General features: G+C 41.2%; 1 protein-coding gene across 2 annotated transcripts in view; it reads right to left on the bottom strand.

The window, feature by feature from the left end:
• tfc (Brevican core protein triforce) overlaps positions 1–13764 on the bottom strand; it is a 186346-nt gene extending 172582 nt beyond the window's left edge. For both annotated transcript variants that reach the window (XM_071598258.1, XM_071598257.1), the window contains exon 1: positions 13358–13764. In XM_071598258.1, coding sequence (XP_071454359.1) covers positions 13358–13496 — 139 coding nt within the window. In that variant the 5' untranslated portion in view covers positions 13497–13764. The remainder of the gene's footprint in view (positions 1–13357) is intronic.
• Positions 13765–14988: the final 1224 nt, after the last annotated feature.

The following is a 14988-nucleotide window of genomic DNA, read 5'->3' as shown; positions in this document are numbered from 1 at the left end:
AAGCGTATCGAAAGCACCAATTTTACGTACACCGCATTCACCGAAAATGCATATTTTTCGATGAATAATTTTCCACCCGTGAATTATTTTCAATAGTTTCTCTTCCAAATTTGGAGCGTGTGTGAACCGTGATCCTCCCGCCGTCATTCTTTCCGAGGAACGGCTCCATTTCGCCCCTGCAGTAACACTTCAGGGACCAAACTAAACTTCTTCGCACTGGACAGACGGTACTGGAAATGCTTAATAGAATCTGTCATTTAACAATGCCACCCTATGGGTCATTCTAAGGCTTACATGTATGTATGTCGGCAGCCGCCAAGCATAAATAGTCGGTTCCGAAGCAATCCAGAGAGTCATGTCGAGTTTTCCTATTGCCAGTAAGTATCGACTATTATATTGCCACCGCACTCTCAGAATCTGGCTGCAGCGGACTTTTTCCTATTTCTTGAGTTGAAATCAACCTTGAAAGGGCGCCGATTTGGAATTATTACGAAGACACCCAACAAAAGTGTACCGCAGACTTAAAGGCTATCCCAAAAGAGGCGTTCCGGTTGAAAGCTAGAAAAAACGTTGGGAGCGAAGTGTTTTCAGCCAAAGGCTGTATTTTGAGGGCGTTAGGCGTGATTAAAGAGTAATTTAAAAAATCAAGTAATTATTCAAAATATGTCATCAATTTTGAGCATACCTTGCATACTTAAATAACTATGTAATCCTAACGTATAGGCTACCATGCTTACCATCAAAAAGATATTAACGAGGAGGGTGTGAACTATTGGCTGTGAATTTGTAAGGTGTAAAAATTGGCTATAGGATTGACACCATAAGAAATGATATTAAAATGACATTTTGTATAGAAATTTATACGTGAACCGTTTGAAATAAGGCCAGTTCACCGAAGATTTATTTCTTGAAACTTTTTTAACAGATAAGGATAGCGATTCAAGAGGGTTTGATTTGATTTGATGATGTTCTTATTAGAGATGGGTCCTTCCGGCAGATACCTGGGGCGTTCATATTTATACAATTCTTAATTCATTAGGAGTAATAATGACTGATAGGAGTGTTGACGCAAATATAGCTTTTCATTGTATTCGGAAAACTTCCTAATGAGTTTCTGTCTTGGATTACAGCAGCACTTTAGAGTTTTCTCTTCCACTTTCAAAATTGATTGTTTCAAGGTCGATTGGTCTCTGCTACGTACAAACGTGAAAGTCAAACGCGTTAACCCTGTGCCCTAATTTATAATATTCACGGTAATCGTGGTAAATTTTAAGTGTTGGGCTATGCCAATAATAATGATTTTGGAATTAAATTTATCAACTTTCGAAGCTATCTATGATTTATTATCTAAGTTGGACAATTTATTTACAAAATAGAGTATCATGGGAAGGTAGCGAGAAAAGAATTCATGCCATTCCGTCGCTTTACTAGTTTTCACGAAATATCAAATAATGGGGTAAATTTTCCCTCTTACTTCTCCAAAATTTTTATTTTGACATGAACTGAGGTGAAAGCAGGGGTCACGATGTCGGCCTTTCCTTACTCGTGCTCATTTGTCGCTCGTTAATCTTCAGTGGAAGCTTCCCTTCTTGAGCCAAACCCAATTTTTGTTTTTCCTCTGTTCCTCCCCCTCCTTCTCCTTTCATCTCTCTTCCTCTCCCCCTTCCAATCTGTGTCAGTCTGCAGGCACAATAATCAGGAGGAAAATATCCCTACCACTAAGATGTTACGCAAGATTCCCAGCGGAAGGTTATTATTGTGGGAGGCGCCGATTGCGTAGGGACGACCTGCTGCAGACCGCTCTCTTCTCCGCCACGTGTACCTCCTCACTTTCGCTTCCTGTATACGAGGTCAGCCCCAGCCCAGTCTCCGAAAAACTCTTGTTATTCGTTTGAATTATGTGCCATACGTCCTAATGGTGCCGGACCTTTGGTGAAGTCATTTTTGGACGCGCTTCTACGTATATTACTTATCTACAGTACATTGGTACGTCACCGTCGCATCGTTCCGCTTTCCTCACTCTGTCACCCGCGTACAGCGTTACATTATCTCCGCTGCACAATAAATCTCACGTTGATAACCATCTCTCACTTCGGAGGGTCTCCTTTGCTGTACGCTGAAAAGCGCTTTCCTTACGCCGGCCTCCCAATTACTAGATGGTGGTCGGAATCTCGGCCTCTAAAAGAACTATTACAGAACTATTGTTGCATGGAACCAGCTGCCTGGAAGTTGTTTGAGCCCTTTCCTTCCAATTTTAGGAGTTTTAAGAGTAAGTATAAAGCAGCCACAAGGTGATAAACTCCATTGATAAGTGATTATTGTACTATTGTGCTCATTAAAATATTGTTTGTATGTGAAGTGGCATTCGAAGTTGTATTGCAAAGGTGAATGATGTGTCAACGGTGCACGGTTTTGATTGGTATATGAAGTGTGATTGCGTGATTATGGACGGAGTGTGGCAATGGATTATTATTGTGCAGTCGGTATGGTGTGAACCTGGCCTATGCGTGATGGTAAGGGAGCGGTTGGTAATCTTTAAGTGTCATTGCATATAGCAGATTTTTGTCTCCCATCTGTTCTTTTTGAGTATGTATGTATGTCCATTGTAAGAGTGATAGTTGACCAGACTTGAGCGCTGCCACCAGGACAATTGCCTAATTTCAACGATATATTTTCATATGAATAAATAAAAAGGAGCCGCGGTGGGTTGAAACCGTGATGCATCACGGGGCTGCACTTCATTGGTTGCATAAGTATGTTATAGTGTTTAAATCCGAAATGTTTAAGTGTTAATCCAATTTGCAACGAGCGATATATTTCCTACAAGAATTGTGTTTAAAATTAAAATAAGACTTTGGAAAAAATCAAAGCCTGAATTCTTCAAAGAAGCCATAGTGACGACAAATCGCATTCCATTTCCAAGCTCTTTTTCTTCCGCAAAGATGATTATGCTTTCAATAAGTCTTCAACCTAATTCAAACGTGACTCCGATCTATTGCAATATTTATTTCTAACACACTCCACACCTACCTCTCTCCCTCTCTCCTTTGCATTCATTCACAGACGCCCCCAAACTATAGAAATACATTTATCGTGACCAATCGTTCCGCATGCTTCAACAGACTTTCATGAATAAAATTAGAGAATATTATTTAGCGCATGGGAACGTTAATGCATTGAATGCATTGGATTTCTCCCTTGAGTTGGCATTTGCATTGAATGGATTATGTTTACATTTAAAGTAGGAAACTTTCAGAGAAAATATGAGTATATATATATATACATATATACATATGTATATATGTATACACATATATACATATACATATATATACATATATATACATATAAATATCCATGTATATATACATGTATATATATATACTCATATATACAGAAACATATATAAGGAAAATGCGTGGGTGAAACAGCCCCCTGACGCCATCTCTTGGCTAAAGAATCGGGGCGCTTGGCGATATATAGTATATATATTCCCTAGTATAAAACCCACGGATCTCAGGGTAAATTACATATCCTCGATAGCTCAAGTGGTTAAGAGCATCCGCCCGGCAAGTGGAAAGATCCGGTGTTCGAGTCCCGGTTGAGGAGATATTTTTACTCTTGTGATCCGTTCGATTCCGCCTTCCCCACCTCTATTGTGTTCATCCTTTATACGTGTTCCTATCCCTTTTCCTTATATATGTTTCTGTATATATGAGTATTTATTCGCCGTTTGGCGGGATTTCGTGTTTGAATGTGTGTATATATATATATATATATATATATATATATATATATATATATATATATATATATATATATATATACACATTGTATATATATATATATATACTTATAAAAAGAGACATTCAGGCGTGTAATGGTGGAATATCCTAATGAATTAACAATTGAAAATTTTCTGCAAAATAAAATTTAATACGACCGGTTTCAATTAAACTACAATACCATCAGATCTAATGATACCTGATTAATGTAGTTACATTGAAACCGGTCGCATTACATTTAATTTTGCAGAAAATTGCCAAATTCTAATTAATGTATATTCATGTGTATGTGTACACATGTATAATTTATATATACATATATATATATATATACATATAAATAATCCTATTATGCATACATATATATATGCATAAATATAAAAATACATATATATATATTCCTATTATGCATATATTAATATATATAGAGTCTTACTTCAAGAAGGCCTCGGAGAAGGCCAGAAGCTCGAACAATTTACCGTGTGAGTGTCCTTTTAAATGTTGCTTTTTTCTTTGTCTTCTATTGTGACGTCCCAGTATTGTGCTGCTGGTGTGAGTGTTTCCTTATACTCGATATATATATATATATATATATATATATATATATATATATATAGCATATATATGCTATATATATAGCATATATATGATATATATATATGCTATATATATATATGCTATATATATATATGCTATATATATATAGCATATATATATGCTATATATATATATATATATATATATATATATATATATATATATATAACACTTTTTGAAAGTCTCACGGGCGTGAATAATAATGTATAACACTTAGCACTAGTGGACACAGACAAAAACAATCCGAAAACATGCGTACACTCCCAAACCTTCCTCCGCCGCGGAACCCCACCCTCTCTCAATTTGCACAACATACTTCCCGGGCTTAGAATCTATACGATCAATCCTGAAAGACCTCTACCCTATCCTAAAAAATCATAATGCCACCGCCAACCTTTTTCCCAAATTCCCCTCAGTTACTTTCAAACGCCCCGCCAACCTATCCGATCTCCTCAAATCAACAAATCCACTCCTTAAATCCCCAACCCGTCCTAAAACCACTCCAACGCCATGCAATAAACCCAGATTTAAAACATGCCCTATTTTCAAAACCAAAATTCCCATCCCTCTCCCACCCGCTTTTTAACTCTCTCCCACCAATTCCCTCCTCTACTTGCACTTCTAGCAATGTAGTGTACCTTCTGAAGTGCCAACTTTGCCCTGCCCTGCCTATTGTGCAGACCAATTGGAACTGGCCAGGAATCAATAGTAGGCACTAATTACCCTGTTCTAATTATATTTTCATCCCCCTTCCACCCCCATCACCTTCTGCATTTTCCACACCCTTCTAACGCTGCCCCTCCAAACCCGTCCCTTCGGAATTCCCTCCCCACCTTCCCCTTCCATCAATCGCTCCAGCCCTCGTATTCCCTTCAGTTCTGTCCCTCTCTTCCTTGATAAAGGTGGCAATGACCACCGGAAATTCGAAAAATAGAGAGTCTCTTTTTTTGTGTGTTTCTGTGTTTTTGTCTGTGTCCACTAGTGCTAAGTGTTATATATACGAGTATGTATATATATATATATAAACTTGCTTCATTAAAAACGGTGTCCTCACTCAACGACAGTCCGCAGGCGACTGAGGTTGGTGTGAGTCCGTTGCTAAGAGTCCCCTCCATCTTACCCTGCCAGGCAGACCCCCCTCCACCGCTACGTTCGCGCCAGACAAAATCAGTCCTTCCACTTTTGGGTGCGACCCTGTATATATATATATATACATATATATATACATATATATATATACATATATATATATATATATACATATATATATATATATATATATATATATATATATACACACACCAACCTCAGTCGCCTGCGGGCTGTCGTTGAGTGAGGACACCGTTTTTAATGAAGCAAGTTTTTTGTCCCCGTCGAAAAACAAAATGAATCTGAATTTAGAGCAACGTTATTCCGTGAAGTTTTGTGCGAAACTCGGGAAGACGGCAACTGAGACACTCGATATGATCAAGCAGGCTTATGGGGACACTGCCTTAAGCCGTTCCACAGTATTTGAGTGGCACAAGTTGTTTAAGGAGGGTAGGGAGCTCGTTGAAGAAGACCATCGCTCCGGACGGCCGTCACCGGCAAGAACCGACACGAATGCGGACAGAGTGAGGACACTGCTGAACACAGACCGACGCTTAACCAGTGAAGAAATTGCAGACCAGTTGGGTCTGTCTGCATCCAACGTCCAACGCATTATTTCACAGGATTTGGCCATGCGCATGGTGTGCGCCCAGATGGTGCCGAAAATTCTGAGTGTCCCCAACAGGCAACGCGTGTGCTCATTTCCGAAGAACTGTTAGCCAATTTGCACCCAGTGAAAATTGTTTGGACAATGTGATAACTGATGATGAAGCATGGGTTTTTCAATATGACCCCGAAACGAAAAGACAATCCACGGAATGGCACACTTCCGCGTCCCCACGTCCAAAAAAGGCTCGCATGAGCAAATCAAAAATCAAAACGATGTTGATTGTGTTTTTAGACCGTCATGGAGTGGTTCATAAGGAGTTTGTCCCACCAGTGGAGACTGTGAATACGAACTTTTACGTGCAGGTGCTCACCCGCCTCCGAGAACGCGTGAAAAGAGTCCGACCGGCCATCGCAAACTGCTGGCTGCTTCATCATGACAACGCGCAGTGCCATGGTGCGCTCGTCGTCAGACAGCTCCTGGCCAAATACGGCGTTGCCACGTTGCCGCACCCGCCCTATTCTCCCGATCTAGCACCACCGGCCTTCTTCTTCTTCCCCCTGATGAAAAGACAGCTCAAGGGACGACGTTTTGACTCGATGAAGGCCGTTCAAAAGGCTTCGACGAGGGTCATCAACGGCATCCCCAAAGAAAATTTTTAGCGGGCCTACAGGGATTGGGAGCAACGTTATACTAAGTGTGTAGCAGCTCAAGGAGCATAATTTGAAGATTATTAAGTCGATGTAAGTATATCGTCAATAAAATTCTTGTAAAAAAATCAGTCCTACCACTTTTGGGTGCGACCCTGTATACATATACATCCCTCCCAGGACTACAACCTTGACGTGGTGGAAGGTCTTGTGCGTTCCGATGACCCCTAGAGCTGTACTAGCAGGAGTAATAATAATTGCTCCTGGTAGGGTCACCCATGCCAAATACGTCGAAGGTTAGCAGCCAGACGAAAGGTAGTCCACGCAGCGTCTGTTCCTACACTATTGAGGAAGGCAACGGGAAACCACCTCAATTATCATTCCCAAGATAAACATGATGAACTATACAGAGATTTTTAGTCCTGGCAACTACGGGGCTCGGCCCAATTGGCCGTGTGTCTTGGCCGGCATCGGGGATCGGCATCGGCAAGGCTTCCGCGGTCCTCATCCCACTAAACCCTTGCGGGGGAAAACCAGCAGCAGCAGGACAGAGGACGCAGGAGAAGAAGACCAAATTAGTCAGAATAGGAACGTGAAATATTAGAGCAATGATGAGGACAGGGAAATTGGAGAATGTTAAGCAAGAGATGGATAGGGGAAATATAGATATTTTGGTCTATGCAAGGTGTGATGGAAGGAGAGCGGGGATTACTGGAGTGATCAGTATAGAATAATATACAGCGGCGGGGACGAGAGCCAACGAGGGGTTGCCATAGTATTAAATAAAGAGGTAGGAAGACGCGTAGTCAACATGGAGCAAGTAAAGGATATATACCAACGAGCCACGCGTACCTCTCCCCTTCCTAAACCCAACCTGGCCATCCCCTAAGTAATCATTTGCCTTACTCTCTATCCTTTTGTTTATGATCCTTGGAACAACTTTAGCTGCGTGGAATATCAAACTTATTCCTGTAGTCCTAACATGATGTAGCCTTTACCTTTTTCGGAATAGGAACTAAAACTGATCTCAAAAAGTCTTCCGGCCAGATTCCTTACTCATAGATACTACGAATCAGCCCATAGAGCCTCTTCCTCCCACATTTTCTTAAACATTTCAGTAGTTCCGCGGGAATGTTATCCACTCCCACGGCCTTTTTTAGTTTCATCTCCCTTGATGCCCTTTCTATCTCATTGTCTAGTATGCCTTGACTTAAGCTGTCTTTCTCTACGTCATATTCTTTTTCAATGTCCTACTTTGTTGATTTAAGTTCTCTACTATACAGTTTTTCTATATACACCTTCAATCTCTCTTGGATCTTTCCTGCGTCAACTATTACCTTACCCGCCTTATCTCTAACTGTTAGCATAGCTCTTCCTTTCTTGCTGCCCGATAAAGATTTAACTTTGCTGTACAGCGCAACGATTTCACCCTTCCTCTGCAGACTTTCCATATCCTCGCACTGCGTCTTCCACCATGCTTCTTTTGCTTTATTAGTTGCCCGCCTCAATTTATTGTTCAATTCTTTGTACTTCATTTTGCCTAACTCTGTATTTACATTCTTTCATTTTCGCCGCTCATTCATCTTTGTAATCACCTCATCCGTGATCCATGGTTTCCTAGTCCTTTTAGCGTTAACGGTTCCAATAGTGTCTTTTGCGGCTTTATACAACCCTTTCTTGAAACTTTCCCATTTTTCTTCGATGGTACTTGGCTCATTACCATCCTCCATGATTTCTTCTACCGCCTGTTTTTATTCCTTCCTTTTCAAACCATTTAATGCTTCTACATTCCATTTTCTAACTCGCCACCCCTGCCTTATCTTTTTGAAACGGACGCTACATTTCATAACCATTAAATTGTGGTCTGAGTCCGCATCCGCTCCCGGGAAGCTGTGCGAATTAATCACACTGTTCCTAAACCTGTGCCTAACCAGGATATAATATAGCTGATACCTTTCTGAGTCACCTGGCATTTTCCATGTATACCTGCGTCTTCTGTGGTGTCCAAACCATGTGCTGGTGATGACTAGCTCCTGTCTCCTGCAGAACGCAACTGCTTTCTCCCCACGGTCATTCCTCGTGCCTAAACCGTAGTCCCCCACCTCATCACCATCTCTTCATTCACCTACCGTCGCATTCCAATCCCCCTTCACTATGAAATGTTTCCCCGCGGGAATACACGCGATTATGTCCTCTAACTGATCGTATATCCTATCGACCTCTTCTTCCTTAGGTTGCTCGGTGGCATGTATACCTGAATAATAACCAAGTTCGTCGGTTCTGCTTTTATCTCTAATAGTAATAATCTATCCGTTACCAGCTCTATGTTGACTACGCTTCTTCCTACCTCTTAATTTAATATTATGGCAACCCCTCGTTGGCTCTCATCCCCACCGCTGTATATTATTCTATAATGATCACTCCAGTAATCCCCGCTATCCTTCCATCTCACCTCGCATAGACCTAAAATATCTATATTTCCCCTTTCCATCTCTTGCTTTACATTCTCCAATTTCCCTGTCCTCATCATTGCCCTAACATTTCACGTTCCTATTCTGACTAATTTGGGCTTCTTCTCCTGCGTCTTCTGTCCTGCTGCTGCTGGTTTTCCCTTTTAAGGATTTCTTGGGATGACGACCGCGAAAGCCTTGCTTCCCTCGCTGCCGGGCACGACACACGGCCGATTGGGCCGAGCCCCGTAGTTGCCAGGACTCCGTGTATATATATATATATATATATATATATATATATATATATATATATATATATATAATATATATATACACGGTGGGTCGTGGTAGTCCAGTGGGTAGAGCGTTGGACTGCTGATCGGAGGGTCCTGGGTTCGATTCCCGGGTAAGGTACTCTGGGCACCTGCAGCTCCACCCAAGCTATGTGATTTTTCGGGCACCAGGTCTTCCTGGGAAACCATAACCGGCACAGGGAACGGAACTGGTCCCCTACCCTGATGTGTGAATTTCACACGCCATATAGGGCTTAGTACTGGGTGAACACTACCATCACCTACTAAACCGATCTTCGGGTTTATTACTGTGTTTATATATACACGAGTATATGTGTGTGTGTGACTTGGGCTGTGGTAAGTTATGGCTTGGGAATTCATTTGCTATATAAATGTCAGGAACACAGAATGCATTAAATATGAGGTGATGAAATTATTTGCCTGTCAAATGTATTTCTTATGCTGATTGATTGTGTAAAGTAATTTTTATGGAATAGCTCTGCTGCCACATGTAGCGCGGATTCTCCTAATCCTTCAGATTTCGCTTGGATTAAAATCAATCCAATAAAAGTGTGCCTTTGGTAAGTTTACTCTGATGACGCATTTTACGTGAGTTACAAGGTTGGCGCTTATACGAGCACCCTCGATACGATCCCAAAATCACTTTGAATGGGACTCATTCGATCCTATTCAAAGTGATTTATTTGGAGCATCCGGGCAACATAGAATTAATTAAAGGCTCTTTTTTAAGAAATGACTGACTTTACGGCATAGAAATATTCATATCCACGGATTGCGTTATATTTGTGCGTCATCGTGCATCGGACGGTTACACAATCAGCATAGTCATTATTGATTGTTCCACGGCAGGTATTATTCCTCCAAATGGCTGGAAGTGCAAAATACTTCATAATAATCATAGATTTTCAAAGTTTTCAATGCAGCAGGCTTTTTGAGAAGTTTGAGTTTATGAAACGATATAACCTAGACTAACCTAGAATTAATCTGCGCATACGGATTTGATGTGCCGCCACGGATGAATCATGCCCAACTCCGCCTCAAGAGCGAGGGCACCAAGGAAGGCAGGTGGCGAGACCTAAATTCTGAAAGAGACGAAAATAATCCGCGAATAGCGGTTTATCCCACTCTGTCCTCGCTCAGGAGAGCGTAGGCAAGAGCAGCATGGTGTTCCGGGCCAATCGAAGGAAATAAACAAATCGTCTCTTCTTGAAAGAGCTGACGGCCAATGTTCGAACATTCACCGCGCTTGTAATAATCCGTCGAGATGTTTCGCGATAAGAGGAGCTCCACACTCTATGCTGAAATCAGCTTCGAATTGAAAATAGTGAGTTGAATTATGTTTACTGAAATAATATCCGGGGCTAGCTTGATGCCTTTTAACTTAAAAATACGTTGAACCTTGGTTCAGTTGGCGCCGATTTATTTAATTGCCTCAAGGCTGCTATGTAGTATTATATTATACTGAATTAAATTATGGCCTCAATGCGATTATTCTGAGAATTCTCTTAAAATACTATTGGTACTAACATTGCCATCGGAGTTTTTCAGTCGTAAAATTTCGGTTCGGCAATTACCTAAAGAACATATACTGTGAAACTTTTAATGCACTTATTACTGGCTATTCTTTTAACAATAAGCTTATGTTGAAATACATCATAATAGATTAAGTAATAAAATCAAAATATTTATCTACTTCACCAGAGAGGACTAAGGGAATTAGTGATTTACTTATATTTTGTGCATCTATATCTATCATTCATATTCTATAAATATCAGAATAGTGCATAGGAAGTTGTGATACATGATTAATTTAATAGTATACCCTAGGAAGTATCTGTCCAGGGAACCCACCGTATTTTTTATCATTTCCCAAGGTAGGCAAAAACCGAAAATATTTGAAAGCCAAACGTTTCGTGATTATTAATACTTACTACTTACAATTATTCTCGTATTAAAATTTGTTCATTTACCTGTCGTAAGATGGGTATTCTTGTGCAAATAGACGTGCGTGTGTGTATATCTTCCTTTAGATTCAAGTTGCATTAACTCTTTCAGACCTTGGTATGAAATGTGTAAATGATAATCTTTTTGGTAAGCTTTATGAATACGCAATTAATTGATATGCACCTTTTGGGAAGGTTCATTCCTTGAGGGACGTGGAAAGCCGTTAATACCTCGAAACGCGAAAGTTATTGAAAGGTAGCCACGACTTTTCGGGGGCAAGAGATTTCTCCCTTTGGCCCACTCCAAAATTTTAGTCCGGCAATGACCTATAAAACACATGCTCTAATATGCGCTAAGAGGAGCCCTCGAAAAGATTTTGTTTTGGCAGGCACACAACTGAAAGTAATGACTCCAATCAAATGATATTTTGACCAATTGAATGTGTCTACATAAGACCTTGTTGGTATCAATATGCAGTTCAGATTAGAATGGATAAAAAATGCAACGGTAAAATATTATCTTATTTTATGATATGATGGGCTCCATGACGAATGGCATCTTCTTGGAATAGTAACCCATTAATACTGAACACCTTTTCAAAGGCTTCTCTTTAATTTAATACTGAACTTTTACCAGTCTGGCTGCCGATGAATACTCAATTAGGGAACAGGGTTCTTGTATAGAGCAATGAGATACTTCGGATCGATCGCCCGTAGATGAAAACACACTCCGCAGTGACCCACTAGTGGTGCAACCAGCGCTCTAAGGGGAACTTGTGACTCTTCCCCATGGACATCCGGATTTCTCGTTGAGAATGAGAAGCGAGGTGATTCCCCGTCGGGATTCCATCCTAGGTTTCGAAATTTGATCACACTGGATTCAACACCTTGTGCACTCTCAGAGCCCAAATACGAACTTTGGTTTCTATCGTGTATGAAGGCCAACCAGTGATTCCAACGCCCGAATAAAAATCAATCAAAAATGCATTATATTGCTTTCGTTAGCCGTCGTTAAATTTCGTATTTCTTGAATAGCAAAATATTCTACTTAGTAGAAATGTGTGATATAATTTATTCAAAGCAGCTTTTAAGTTCCACCTCCATAGGTGAGCGATTTGCAAGTTGTTTTTCGACGTTATTTTACATTCCTTCTAGGAATAATAATGTTTAAACTTCTTTGCTAAAGAGAAAGTGCTTAAAACGCCACAATTTTTTGAAAGATATAACGTGTATAAAGTTAATTGCGTCATTACTTGATACAAATTGCTACACCCTGCAGTGGCTTACATTTTTTATATTTGCAAAGCAAAAATACTTTCATTTTTTCAATTAAGTTTTAGTAAATATTATCTTTTATTCCACGAATAATGTAATAAAATACAAAAATGTTGGATCTGTAGCTTTTGCAATTTGAATTTTATTATTTCTTCACAAGTTTACTCGACAAGATTTGACTATATAGTTATTTTCTGCGACATTCCAACCTTATGTTAACTTTAACCCTTCTATTCAGACGAATAGGATGCATGAAAGTCGCATGAGACTTTGTATTTGAAAAACTTGGTGGGTCTCAACTTTATGAAATCACGGGTACCATTTAATAATGAGTGGGCAACGCAAAAACTATCTTCTTCCTCGTGACATATTCGCGTCCGTTAAAGCCGCGCCCGCTATACTCAACACTCGAGCTTACCATCATCGGTGGTGGCATTCGGCTCCCTACGCCGAGATAAAATGAAAGACGGATTTCCTATTTCCGGTTTCTGTTTTGACGTCAGTTTTCATTATGTTTAGCGTATTCTGCACAGATGAGGCTTGGGTTCTCAAGATCTGCAAGTGTTTCTTTTATATTGCCAGTCAGATTCGCATTACCGAACTACTGCGAATAGAGGAAGCGTAATCGCAGCTCTCCGTACACTCACCGGCATCTCTTTTGTGGCCCCTCCCCTGCTGCTGTTGCTGCCCTCCCGGTACCGCCAGCACCGCGAGCACGAAGAGCACCGCCAAGGGACGCCACGCTCTCTTCCCGTGATTCCGACAGCTGTAGAACTCCGCTGCCATTCTCACCACACTTGTTACTTAATCCCGCACTGCGCTACCCTTCAGCTTTGTCCTGTATTTTTCTCTCGACCCCCTGGCAAGTCCAATGATGAAGATCTCGAAATCCCAGTACCACTCTGGCTAATGCGACGACGATTCGAAAGGCATTTGTGTATTAAAGATGGATTATATAGCGAGGGCAGCCCGTATTAGCTTTCTTGCATCCCCCCCTCACCCTCCGCGTACCTTCCACTCTCCCGCACGGCAACACACGACTTTCTCTCACGGGCTCCTCTGGCGCACTGGCGTTCTCTCTCTCGCGTTCCTCGCTCCCCCCTCCCCTCTCCCGATCCTCCACCTCTCTGCTCCACCACTTTCTCCTCGAAGCGAGTCACCTCCACCTACCAGGCCTACCGGAGCACCCCTCTCCCGCCGGACGCTACCTTCACACTCCTGCCAATTCGATGAAGACATCCTCGGACGCTCAAGAATTAAACATTCCTGGCCATTTTCTCCCAATAGCATGATAAGCGCAGTAAATCATTGCAAGAGGGGAAGAAAATGACGAAAGCCACTGTTACTGCCTTTAAGGAGATCTGGCACCGGCTGATCCATTGAGTTTTAATTCGTTCCTTCCCCCCAGGAAGGGACAGTTAACAACAATCGTTCTTTAAGCATTTTCCATGACCCGGTCGATCCGCGAATGCATCGAAAGTATTCGAGTCTCTTCTGAGAGAGCGACCAGGAGGGTGAGGCGGTGGTGTCCAGTCCGGTGCCGATGAAGCACACATTTACGAAGGCCCTGAATTAAATCAAGTTCGAAATTTGACTTTTCGTGCAGTTTCAACATAAATATAAATTATTCCTTGTTTTGTGAAGAGATAGTTATCAATGCTAATAATTTTGATGCATATAACTTCAACCATGCATGTATTGAAGTATATTGTTCGCAGTAAATATGACGTCAATGATACAGGCAAAATAAATTTCTAAGTATTACAAATGAGATCGATGTATTAAAATCATCCAATTAAGTCTTGGGTGTTGTGGGCTCATGCGGCAGACCAACCCGAGGTTTTGAATATCGCTTCGGTCGAGAAAACTTAGCCAGTTCCCTCGCTCACTTAATGAGTTTCAGCCTTGGATAGACTTGGTGGCAGTGGAGGTGTCATATCGGAATCACAGCGGGACACGAAAATGGTCGTAACTGCAAAATTACACATTTCTTATACACTTGTGCAGAGTAGTAGAGGAGATAAGTAGTTGTGGAGTTTTGATATGCATGTGTATTAAAACTCAATTGATCACTCCTTTCGGTCATTGCTCGTGCCTAAGCCGCAGTAATTCCCCACCTCATGACCATCTGTTCCTTCACCTACCGTCACATTCCAATCCCCCATCACTATCAAATGTTTCCCTCTTAGAACACACGCGATTTTTTCCTATATCTGATCGTATACCTTATCGACTTCTTCCTCCGTACGTGACACGTGGACCCGAACAATGCCCAAGT

The sequence above is a fragment of the Hetaerina americana genome, unplaced genomic scaffold (genome assembly GCF_022747635.1).
Source record: "Hetaerina americana unplaced genomic scaffold, ioHetAmer1.1.p SCAF_92, whole genome shotgun sequence".
Lineage (NCBI taxonomy): Eukaryota > Metazoa > Arthropoda > Insecta > Odonata > Calopterygidae > Hetaerina > Hetaerina americana.
Note: the sequence above shows the minus strand (reverse complement) of the source record. Positions and strands in the feature narration are given on the sequence as shown.